Genomic DNA, 13,163 nt, shown 5'->3' with positions numbered 1-13,163 from the left:
TGGGCTCCACTGGTTTGTTTGTTTCTTGGGGTTTTAGACGGTATATTTCAAAATAATAGTATTTAATTCTTTCATATTGTTTCCATGTGTACTTTCTTTCCCCCCAATTTAATTTTAAACTTAAGAAAGTCAGAAGACAAATGTTTTAAAGTTTCTTTCCACCACTCCTCAGAACCAGAGGCTGTCAAGCCCAACTCTAGAATAAAAGTTTGGATCAGGAAATGTTGATATGCGTAAGTTTCTAATTAAGAAGGTCCAGGAGAGATTTAAAAAAAAAAATTTAGACAGGAACAAAATGACATTAGTCTGCAAAAGTGACTCCTGAGTCTTAACTTCTTAGTTTGCTCCTAGGTCTTCCTCTTCCCAAAATCACTCTCGCAACTAAGTGAGTTTCTGCTGGGAGAGGAGATGAAGGCAGTCAGTGTTACAACCCGAAACAATGATGTCTCTTTTTAGCAATAGTGTTGTGGGCTAACAAGCTCATGCACATAGCCAAGAGGCATTTCTCAGGCCACTTAGGCCTCTAAAATAGTATGTGTCTTCTCTTTGTCGTTTTTGCTCTGAATATATGAACACTGTACAGTAATCACAGAGCTCAAAATGAACATCAATCAAGAAGTCGGAGTAAACACTATGGATTACAGCAGAGCACAGCAATGTCGCAGACCCCATGCCTTTGAACTATTCCAGCAATCAAAAAAGTGTTCCCACGTCCTACCTAGTCTTCAAGCTTCTTAGAAACCTAACAATCTTTTGAGTCGGTGCTTACTACCTGTGCTGTTTTTCTTGGTAAACACTGAAAGGCCTGTGTCCCTTTCCTGATGAAACATTTCACTATTTGCCAAAACTAAAACATATCAATCCACAGGAATAAAGCAATTATAAACAAGGATGACTGTTCTTTTATAAAAACATTCCTATTATTGCAATTAGCTTATGATTTCAAAGTAGAGCAGGTTTAAGTTACTAGCAGTAAGTTGATCAAATTAAACTATTCAACAGTAACCAGACACACTAGATAGGAAAACATATACAGGGTATCTGAATTTCTTTTTAGCAAAGACACCCAAGTATACTGCTCAGTTATCTCTTAAAGGCTTACGGTATCTGCTTTACCTTACAGTATTATGGTTACCTTCCAGTTTCATACACAGATAAATGTCACACAAATGACAAAAATCTCAAGTACCTCGTATTTTGTACCTTAAATTACCATTATAAAACAACTTCTCACAATGAAAATGGAACGAGGCATTGCCTTGGAGGATCTGTTTCCTAATTAAGAAGCTCTAGACTCTAGGTACCAAACTCTAATATACACACTTACTAAACAACGGTCAGAGATGACCAGGGTCAGAGTCAGGAAGATCAGACATGCAAGCAAAAAATGCATAAACCAATAATGTTATGCAGCTCTCTGTAAACGCTTGATAAAAATTCACTTAATCATTACATTTATGGAGGTATTTTCTTAAAACACATTGAAATTGAACTGCAGATTTCAAGTCAAAAAAGTTTTCTCTCATGAATAAAATTCTTCCTTTAGAAGGGTTTTTAAAAGCTTGATACAAAAATCCCATTTTTAAAAATTTCATGGGACCTCTTTTTTTTAAAACGGAATTTTATTATATTGAATTAAATATAATTAAAAGTTGGTCCAATGTAAAGAACCATTCCATCTTGGAGCCAGAGTAGCCATGGGAACTGTCCTCTATTTACTGTTCTTTTCTTTCTTTCTTTCTTTCTTGACTGAAGTATAGTTGATTTACAATGTTGTGTTAGTTTCAGGTGTACAGCAAAGTGATTCAGTTATACATACATATATATATTTTTTAATAAATATTTATTTATTTATTTTTGGCTGCGTTGGGTCTTCATTGCTGCACACGGGCTCTGCCTAGTTGCGGCGAGCGGGGGCTACTCTTCGGTGCGGTACGCGGGCTTCTCATTGCGGTGGCTTCTCTTGTCGCAGATCACGGGCTCTAGGCATGCGGGCTCAGTAGTTGTGGCTCATGGGCTCTAGAGCGCAGGCTCAGTAGTTGTGGCACACAGACTTAGTTGCTCCGTGGCATGTAGGATCTTCCCAGACCAGGGATCGAACCTGGGTCCCCTGCATTGGCAGGCGGATTCTTAACCACTGTGCCACCGGGGAAGTCCCATACATATATATTTTTTTCAGATTCTTTTCCCCTTATAGGTTATTACAAAATATTGAGTATAGTTCCCTGTGCTATACATACTTACTGTTCTTTTCAATTGCTTTCCCCAGACAATACTGAATACCTCAATATCCCTTTGACGTTAGATAAAAGTATTCTAATATCACCAGTCTTCACTTATTGGTATGTAGGCTCAACCACATTAATCTTTGGTGTCAAAATCTGACCTAGTCCCCAAAAGATACTATAAGTAGATTTGTATTCAGTTACAGTAAGTAAGCTATTAACTATATTATCAATTTACCAGTTCACTCTAGATTTGTTCTAGGCAAAAGTTTTTCCTAGAGATACTTAAAACTACCGAACTAACTCACCCGTTCTCACCAAAATTAAAGAAACAGAATAATATTGATCTGATACTGAGACAACCTCATATAATTTAAAAATATATACCTCAAAAATAGTGATAATGGTATATTATATACACTAATACAATAAGTTTAAATAGTGAACAACTTGGGACATCCTCATTGACCAAACTTTGAGATCTACTGTCCTCAACAAGGAAAAACTATTTACTAGAATCACAGGGCATTCAACTGAAATTTGCTGAGGAAATACACAAAAATGATACAATTATCAGTTATCTATTTTCTCATAGCTACAAGAAATAAGTCTAAAGTAAACTAGTAAAGCCTTTGAACATAATGGTACAATGTAAAAAATACTAGCTAAAAATACTACTTAACAAATGTGAATCCAAGGAAAGTTGGGGAGTCCATGTTAAACTCATGCCAATAGTCAATTAAATTGTCCAGGGGTATGTTAAAATAATTCAGGAAAGGGCTAAACTACTGAATTCACAGAAATTTCTAAGGGTGATCCAGGTCACCCAATAATTATTTGTTGAGTATTTACTTCCTCTCTGCCTCACACAGTACTGGGTGCTATGGAAGAAAACAAAAAAGGAACAAGTCCTCTTTTTGAGAAAACGTACATTCTAGTAGGGAAAACACAGTAATCCGAGAAAGCAGGAGCTAACCAAGTACACCACACACTGGTATACATTTATGTAGGCACTTGGGAAATACTACATATAAAAAACAATCCTGATAGGAGACACAGAAATAGCAATTGTTATAAAACTGGAAGAATGGCTTACCTTAAATGCTAATTCTCCACCATCTTCAAAATTATGGGAAGTGGTTTAGAAGATAATTTTAGCTGTATAAGGTCAAGGCATTAAAAAACACTGAAATTATTCTCTTTTAAATTATCTTTCAACCTTTCTGATTATTTCAAGGAGAACGTCTCAGTTGCGGCTGGTATGTCTTTTACATTTCTTTATCACTTGCTAATAGCTGGTTTCAGAGCCTTCAGCAAATACCAGCATCTAGCTAGAAATTAACATTTTTTTCATTGTGTTTACTTTTATGGCCAACTTTATATAGCAAGTGACAGGATATACTTTCCCTTTATAATTAATTTTAGTTAATATTTTCTCTTTATATTAACTTTAAAGCCCTGGGAGAAAAAACACAAAGAAATACTCTTCTAGCTATTCCTGATGACAGGCAACTTCATGCCTGTAGTTGTAGCTAAGACTACCAGGCTTTACTTTCTCCAGAACAATAAATAAGCCCATGCTTAAGGTCTGGTATAAAGTACAATAGTTAAAACCTCTGTAGTTTCTACTCAACAAAATAAAGAAAATAAAGAATGATAGATTATTTTGAGATTATTTGGGGAGAAAAAAACAGTAATATTCTCCTAATAAAACTATTTTTGTGTTGCCAGGAAGGAGCCTTCCTATTCCCATACTTTAACCCTTTGAAAAACCTGTACTAGTACCCTTCTCTATCCCCACCCTGGGAAATACTTGTTTAAGAAACCGTTGTCCACTAGACTATAAGCTCCCTGTGGGCACAAGCCCTGCCTTTTTCAGCTTTTAACTCTGGGGCTAAGTGGTCCCCTGTAGGTATTCATTATGTGATTGTTGGAGAATGAACTGTGCCAGGAATTGGTCCTATACTTAATTCTTCTTGTCTTTTTCTTAAAAGACCTATTGATTTAAAATTAAGTCATCCTTTCATGCAAGTCCTACACACTTATTTAAGGATCTAGTGTATCTAACAAGTTATAAGTAACTTCCTATAAATCTTGAATCTAAAATACAGGTCTTAAGTGCTATGATGATGAAAATGCCACTAGCTTTGCATATATTCTTTCCAAAAAGGCATTTTATATATTAAAATATATAGTTAAATGCAGTGTCAGCTTTTCTTTTTAAAAAAACTGTATTTTTATTGGAAAAAATTCCTTATTTTATGATTCCATTAGAGATACATTATGTGTATACCACTTCTGGAGAAAGACTGTATAAAATTTGAGATTATGGCATGAATATGACAAAAATATACTGCTTAAACTCTAACAAAGTGCATATTATTTTCAATAATACACAAAATTTGAATCATCAAACATGGCAATTCAAGCTCAAAATGTCTTTCCTAAAGTTGACTTTTCCCAGCTATCTATACATACTTATTAAGAATTTCAACATTCCATAACCATCAATTTTATAAGTCAGGAGAACTTCAGTAAGTAGATGTCAGCTTGCTAGGACTGACCAGATGATATAAAGTTACCAAGGTGAATCACAGGGGATATTCTTAAGTCTATTCATTACTTATCTGCCTGCACTAACAAGACATAAGAATCCTTCTAATGATGAGCTCTTAAAAGGCACTAGAAGAATACAACACTTTTTAAATTATATAAGGAAGGTAGTAAGTCAAAACTTTCCAGGTGAGTAAAGTCTGCCTAACAAGTCTGCTCATATGTTTCTTCTCTATCTTCAGCTGACATTTTAAAGCCAAACTTGGCTCCTTCTCAGTCACTTCTCTCTAGACTTTCCAAGGGCATCAGATCAGATTGGTCCATGAGCTCCTTCAAGACTACTTTTTACAGTAACACAGTAGCACCTTCTCCAATCAACAAACTAATTCTACTGCGTTTCAAAGGGATGTTAAAACTGAGGATCTTTCAGAATAAAGGTAGAATGGTCACATTCCCAAAACCTTCTTACAAGCCATAATGTAGCTGAACCCAAGTACTACTATTTCTGTGTAAGGAAGATGTCAGAAATGACAGCGAAGTAAATAAACAGGTCTCAGCCTCTCCCCTCCTACCCAGAAAGAGTTAGGTATTTTCATACTTCTTTCCCCACAGCACAGCCAGATCTGATTTTAAGACAAAAGGAAGGTGAAGGCCAGCCTTCTGGAGCAGCTCCTAAGGCAGTGTGAGGCAACCCCTTTAGGGGTGTTATTAAGTAAGGTATGTGTGTTGCCAGAGGGGTGGAGGAATAGAAGGCTAGAAGGGAGGTGGTGGTGGTGGTGGTGCTAGTGGTAATACTAAGAGGCAACTGGTGCAACAGCTGTCTTAACCAAGGAATGGGCAGGATGGATTTCTGCATGCAAAAAACAAGATTTTTATTTAACTTTTGATGTGCCTATGATTACCTTTTCTGCATGCTCAAATGGTACTCAATTTTAGGTAGAAAACTTCCAATCAAGTGGGCCTATGAACTTGTTAGAACGTACACAGCATCATTATATTGTGCCAGGTAAGTTCATGAAGAAACATTCTTGCAACCTAAACAGACAGTAGTTAACTTCAGATATTACACTACCATTCGTTTTGAAAGTGGTTATTGCTCAACTATTTCGAATTTTGAAATTGGTAATAGTTATCTAAGAGCCTTTACAAAGGCCTAGCCTCTAGTCTGCTTCAAAGCAAACGACAAATAGGAAGAAAGCTTACATTGAAAACCACGTGTCTCCCGATAGGAAGTACCTTACCATTCCATTTCCCGAAAGTTCACTCTAGATGTGAGCGTTAACACTGTAAATATTTCTAAATACTAGATTTGACACTCGTGTATTTCACTTGCCTCAATCGTAAAAGAGCTGGGTGGGATTCCCACCTCTGGGACCAACATGTAAAATTAATCTCCCCTTAGTATACCGGGTACCGAGTAAAAACACCGGGGCCACTAAACAGTCATCAAACAGTCCTAAGCCCCGGAGGTGGGTTCTCATGTCAACAAAGTGGCCCGGAGGAGGCAAAGCTCTGCAAGCTCGGGGCCTGCAGGTGGGGGAGTGGTGAGTCTGGATTTCAGGGCGTTTCGGCCCACTTGGTCTCCCTGAGTGGATGGGTGATGATGGGGAAGGTTTTGCGGCCCCGTAGGGTCTCCGCCCAGAGTCGCCAGCAGGCCTCGGGCGGTAGCTCCTCAAATTCGAACAGTAGCCCACCTCCACCCCGGCCTCAGTCCTGGGTTTGAGCACTGGTCCCCAGACCGAAAACTGCAACTCCCCAGGCATCGCGCATCTCAAAGGCTCCCCGTCAAGCCGCATCTTCCTCCTGAGCCACCCCGAGCCCTCAGCCCAAGGCCCCAGGGCAGGGGTCTCCGACCTCCCGCCATTTCTCCACGTCGCCGCAGCTCATAATAAGAGGAAAGAACCTCAAGGTGACACCTTATTTTGGACGGTGGATGCGAGTTCTGGGCCCGAGCTCAAGGCCCGGCTTCCCATCAGAGCCCGGCCGCCTCACCTGGCAGCGGCACACGATGTCTGCGTCCTGCGCCAGCAGATCGACCACCTTCCCCTTGCCTTCGTCGCCCCACTGCGCGCCGAGCACCACCGTCACCCGGTTCCCTCCGGGCCGCGCCCTGGGGCTGCCGCAGTCGCCGTTGGGCAAGGAGGATGCCGCCGGGTTGGTCTCTGCGAACGCCATGGCTCCAGAGACGCGAGGAGAGCCCGAAGGGGACGCGGGCGGCCGGGAGTGCTCGAACTGAACTGCTCTGCGGCCGCCAGCCACATGCGGAGGAAGAAGGAGCCAGAGCCAGCCCGCCCCCGCCCCGCCCGCCGGGTCGCCACCCTCCCGCCAGGCCCGCCCCGCGCTCCCGCCGCCCTCTTGTCGGGGGGAACGAGGACCTCCCGGAGGACGCCGGCCTCGGCAGCACCGCCCCCCAGGAAAAGGCCACGCCCCTTCCACGGCCGGGCGCGCCCCTCCAGGGCGAACCGGGCGAGCGGAAAGGGGCGGGGGCGGGCTTCGAGCGCGCTTCAGCCTCAACGCCCCGCCCACCCGCCCTTCCTCCAGCTTTTCAAACTGGAGAGGCGGGGAGGTGTGTGCCTGTGCGTCAGACTACAACTCCCGGCAGCGCTCTGGCGGAAGCGACGTATACCAGTGATTTGGTGTCTGCCATCTGCACGTTTCAGTCTCTGAAAATGTTCATATTTAAATAATTTTAAATTTGTTTTTATTAAGGGATGAGATAGCGCGTACAAAATACAAAGGGTGCAATTTCAAAATACAAATGGGATGAAATTGAAACGTACTATAGATTTAGAATTTGGAAAGTAAAGTTCTGGAAGTAAGAACAGAGATGGGAACAGGCATCAAAAAGGCAAGCTCGAAAGTAAAGCAGTAATGTAGAGGACATTAGGCCTGTAAATCTAGAGAACACGTAGAGTCCTATACCTTCTCATTTTACATATTAGTAACAGAAGTTCAGAGAGAAGGAATGAATTGCCCATGTCATACAATATATGCCGAATACTATAATGCACTTTTAATTCCCACAACCATATGAGGTAGGTAAAACTATCTTATCCTTATTTTACAGGGTTTAAAAGTTAGTAAACTTCCTCTAGTGAGGGCTGAATTGGTACCTAGATGGTCTGAGTCCAGAGCCCAGGTCCTTTCTGTAGTGTTCAGTGTTTCAGTTGTCGCTAGATTCCCAAGTATACTGTGAAAATAAATTAAGCTCATTTTAAGTGGAGTCAGGAAGCCCCAACGGGGTAGCTGTCATGCAGGTACCACTACTAGCAGATTGCATAACCAGAAGGAAGAAGGAAGATAAGAATATTACTCGTCTTCTGGGATAAGGGAAGACATTTTTCACATAGGAATTTTATCTCCTGCTTTTAAAAAAAAAAGAAGGCAGATTCCTCCCTGCCCCAGCAACAATGCTCTAACCTTTGAAATCTTTTTGTCACTTTAGTTAAATGAATAAGTATTATTTTATAATGATCTGTGATCCAATTTAGTCATGTCCAAAATTTTTGATATTTTTGAAAAACTTCCCCAAAATCAAACTATAAATGAAGTCTTTTTGACCTTAAACTAACTTTGGGATTTTTTTGGAGGGCCTCTGGAGCATCTTGAAGGATCTGTTCTCTCTCTTTATTAAAAAGGAGATATTAAACTAATTAGGCTTATTTGGGAAATTACATGGGAAGCATTGTCAAATAATAATACTAAGCCTTCTTTATATTGCATCTGTATATGTTATAAATGTTTCAGAAATTATATGACATTCCTAGAAATCTTGATATGTTCTGGTGTATTATCATTCATAATAGCTATTATCTTAAAATGTGTGTCATAGAACTTACCAAATTCCCATGTCAATTCCATTATAATGCACTCTTATTGGATCTTTAATAACAGACATTTAAGTCTTTTGTCATTCACAGAGAGTTACTGTTTTACTCTGATGCTTTGCAAAAATATTCCCATAAAAATGCTTCGTCTTCAAGGAGATTCCTGGAAAAGACCCTAACAAATACTCTAGAACAGGGGTCCCCAACCCCCCCAAGGCCGCACAGTGGGAGGTGAGCGGCAGGGGAGCCAGCGAAACTTCATCTGCCGCTCCCCATTGCTCGCGTTACCTCCTGAACCATCCTCCCCACCCAACCCCCATCCGTGGGAAAAAAATTGTCTTCCACGAAACCAGTGCCAAACCTGGTGCCAAAAAGGTTGGGGACCACTGCTCTAGAATGCAGGTTTCTGATAACTTTAAGATCATAACACTGAACTGGGTAAAAGTTTCTAAAACTTTAATGGAAAATTGATTGATTCATAAAGCTGCTAACCCAAGATCAAGATCAACAAGATTTACAGGAGGCTGAATGAACAAATGAGGATGATTATAATATTTATGATTTTTTATGCTGGTTCCCTAATGTTTTACTTTTCTGAATGAAGTCTTTTTGAGGATGATTATAATTTTTATGACTTCTTGTGTTAGTCTCCTAATGTTTACTTTTCCAGATTTAAGGAAACTTTTTCTCTTAAGCATCTGTGACTTACAGCAATTGTAAACAAAGATGAAATATTTATCTTTTCCTACCTGATCCTTCCAGAATTTGGAAACTCTTAAGTATTTTTTCCTGACAGTACAGTTATTTACTTGAATTCAGTGAGAACCTGTTCTCCTTATAACAGGATACAATTGGAAATACTGACTAGGCTTTGACTGGAATGTCATATTTGAGAGAGAGCTATGTAGACTCAGATATGACCAATTTTAAGGAACTTCTTGGAAAAATAAGCCTGGTACCTTGCTTGTAAGTTTCCAGCAAAGTAATCTTAAAAAGAGCTTATATGGTCAATCACTATTCTTACTGCATTTATGTAAATAATCAAGCCAAATTTAATACAAATTAGTTTTACTATAATTATTTTTGATAAAAGGGGGATAGTTATGGAGAGCGAAATTATGTTTGCACCTTTGTAGATATTAGATTCTTGTTCTGTTAATTTTCTTTAAGGTTTTGTTATATATCTATAAGCTGGACTGGATCCTAAAATCTTCTTGTTTCCTCAATATCAGACTACAAATCTCCAAACTAATGTTTCCAATTTTCTCCAACCCTTCTGATTTGGAATCAATAAGAACAAAGGTTGCCTTTGAATTTCCTTGGAAAGGACTACACCAAGGTCCCCCTCACTACCCAGATGCAGCAAAACATCAAAGAGACTCAAACCTTGGGTAAACATCTCACAGCTAAAGAAGACTCCACCTGGCATCCCATCCTATAACAAGCACTGGAGACTGCTGAATCAAACTGATCAGGAATTGAAGGAAACAGCTGAAGGACACATCTTTCTTCCCAAAATGACTGGACCAGGCCTATGTACCTTTTTCCTCTATTACTTCTTGCCTTATCCTCTCCCTCTTCTTGGAAAGACAATGCTCTTATCTGCATTTTCAATCTATTACAAAAGGGGGACACTTACCTAATTGTTGTGTTTGCCACCAGAAACTTCAATCCATTCATGACAATGGTGACCCTTTAGTCCATCCTGTAACAAATTTTTTCGCTTGTCCCAAGTGCTACTGCTAATTTCACTCAGCAACCCCTTGGCATCAGCTACAGAGTAAGATGTTTGAAGCCTTCCATTGGCCCACTCCATTAAGCCTCCTTAAAAGAGAACTTCCAGGAGGCCTACCTGACTCTGAGTTTGCCTCCAAAGGGAGAGCCTTTCTCCTTTGGGTCGGAATAAGTTCCAGTGAATGCATGATTAAAAATCTTTCCAAACATTAGGAGAGCTAGTCAATTCCACAGCCAAAGCAATAGCAACCCAACAAGGATCACTTAACTCATTAGCTAAAGCATCAATAGTTTTGGAAAATTGCTTAGCCCTTGATTACCTACTTGCTGAACAAGAAGGCATTTTTTTCAATAGCAAGTACCACCATTTACACATGGTTAAATGCCTCTGGAGAGACAAAAACTCAATTATACAAGATCAGGGAACTAGCCCACTGGTTACAACAAATTTCACCTGATCACCCCCCCCCCTTTTTTAACCTATTTAGCATTACCTTCAGATTTGGGCTCCTGGTTCAGAACCATCATGCAAACTGAACTTGTCATATTACTTTTAACTGTGCTTTGCATAATCATTTTAAGCTTTGAGCCCATGAAATCTTTGTAAAAATGACATATACCCAGTAACTGAACAGGACCCTATGGGGCCTTTTGGGGACAGACCCCCTCACCCCCCACCCCCACTCTCCCTGGCATGTCCTCCACCTGCCTCTCGTCTGTAGGAAAACTTTAACCTCTTAGGTCTTCCCTGAGTTCCAAAGAATAAATTTAATCAAAGAAGTGAGAAAATGCATAAAGAAAGGAAAACAGTCAAGCAAGACAAAATAACAATAGTAGCCATTAAACAAAGTCAAGGGCCTTTAGTTCCTCCTCAAGGGCTATAGCTAATATTCTGAGCCATATCCTTTGAGCTATTTTGCAGATACTGAAATCCCCACCAGGTGGATGAAGTTAACTTCTGCTGCCCACAAGCACATAGACCCCCACAGCATTTGGGAACCAGAAGGTTGATGATGTTAACTCCCAATTACCTCACCACCAACCAATCAGAAGAATGTCCATGAGCTGAGCATGCACCCCACAACTCCCCTCCCTCACCCTGTCTTTAAAGACCTTTTCCTGAAAGCCATCAGGAAGTTTGGGTCTATTAAGCACTAGCTACCTAGACTCCTTGCTTGGTGCTCTGCAATAAGCACTGCACTTTCCTTCATCACAACCTGGTGTCAGTAGATTGGCTTTACTGTGCGTGGGTGAGTGGATCCCAGTTTGTTTCAGTAACACAAAAAGGGTGATACTAGCTCAGCACTTTAAGATGATCTCCAATGTTTATGGCCTTGATAAGATAAAGACTTTAGATGGGAAATGCCTGAGAGTTATCCCTCCTACTTTTCTTTTTCCCCCAAATGTGGCCTCAGTGGTTTCCAGTCTGCACTTTCCCTCCAACGTGGGGCAGGACAACCAGGAAAGCTCCTTCCTGGCAACGAGGGACAAAACCTCTAAATGCGGAAAACCTGACTCTTGATCAGCGATGCTTTCAAGGAAAGATGGTGATCAAAGAGGGAAATGTGAAAATGAAAGAAACCTTATCTTAAATGGAGTCGGGAAGCCCTAAAGAGGGAGCTCTCACCCACCTGCCACTTGTTGCAGCCAGCATAACCAGCAGCAAGAAGGAAGAATGTTACTTTTCTTCTGGTATAAGGGAGGACGTTTTTCACAGAGCAGTTTTATCTCCTGCCTTCAAGAAAAAGGAATATCCCTCCCTGACCCAGCAACAATGCACTAACTACCACTTGCAGCCAATGAGAAACTGTCACAACCTCAGACTCTGGCTCTTCTACAATGAACTTTTGTTCAAAACAACCCTAGCAATTTCTTCCTAAAACCTAATAAAAGCAAGCCCCTTTCCTTTGTTCTCTGGACTTGCCCATGATTCACCATAGCTTGCCTGTCCTGAATTGCAATTCTCTGCTACTCCCAAATAAACCCATTTTGCTGGTAAAATAACTGGCTGTTTTATTTTTCAGGTTGACAGGTGATATAGAGAAAAGGAGAAGGAAAAGTTAAAAATAAAAATCTAGGGAATTCCTTGGCAGTCCAGTGATTAGGACTCAGCACTTCCACTGCTTGGGGACCCGGGTTCAATCCCTGGATAAGAACTTCAGGGCCAAAAACAAAAAACAAACAACAAACAAAAAAGTCTAAACTTGGAAGCAGTTTAGATAATAGAAATAAATCCAAATACCTTGTAAAAGGACTAATTTTAATTGGTGTGATGTAAAGAAGCATATTTACATCAAGAGAGGAGGGTTTGTGTAATTTCCATAAAATAACACTAGGATGTCACTGTTTCAAATGTATTTATAATCCCTTGGTTAGAGTGCACTCTATTCAGTGGAGTGGTGGAAGGATGTTTTTAACTGGTCGACGCCACTAGCGGGTGGAATGGATACCTAATGAGGAGAGGCAAGGAAGAGATGATGGTCTTGAGTTTGACTTTTTGAGTTTATGGCCAAGTAGCTTCATTTTAATCATTGATATGCCCACCTTCAGTAGGATACAACATTTGAGTTTTGTTTGGGGCAGTGACAGGCAATAATAACCATGTCTTAGCTTTGTATATACGAGGGTTTTCGAAGTATTGATACTTACTTGAATATTCACGCACACACTCGCCTCTTATCCCTTGACCAGAGGCATCCACTTTAGAGCTGGCAACCTCATAAAACTCAAGGGTTGAGACCAAAGAATACTTTTCAGAGTTCGAAAGTTAACCTCGCACCCTGGACTTAAACCACTTTTGCCACCTCAGCATTAAGTTTAAAAA

The 13,163-nt window shown here is 40.4% G+C and overlaps 1 protein-coding gene across 1 annotated transcript in view; it reads right to left on the bottom strand.

Moving 5' to 3' along the window:
* ADSS2 (adenylosuccinate synthase 2) overlaps window positions 1-7,071 on the bottom strand; it is a 39,396-nt gene extending 32,325 nt beyond the window's left edge. Inside the window, exon 1 of the mRNA XM_061185396.1 lies at window positions 6,771-7,071. Coding sequence (XP_061041379.1) covers window positions 6,771-6,953 — 183 coding nt within the window. The 5' untranslated portion in view covers window positions 6,954-7,071. The remainder of the gene's footprint in view (window positions 1-6,770) is intronic.
* Window positions 7,072-13,163: the final 6,092 nt, after the last annotated feature.

The sequence above is a fragment of the Eubalaena glacialis genome, chromosome 3, assembly GCF_028564815.1.
Source record: "Eubalaena glacialis isolate mEubGla1 chromosome 3, mEubGla1.1.hap2.+ XY, whole genome shotgun sequence".
NCBI lineage: Eukaryota > Metazoa > Chordata > Mammalia > Artiodactyla > Balaenidae > Eubalaena > Eubalaena glacialis.
This window is presented reverse-complemented; position numbering and strand designations above follow the sequence as displayed.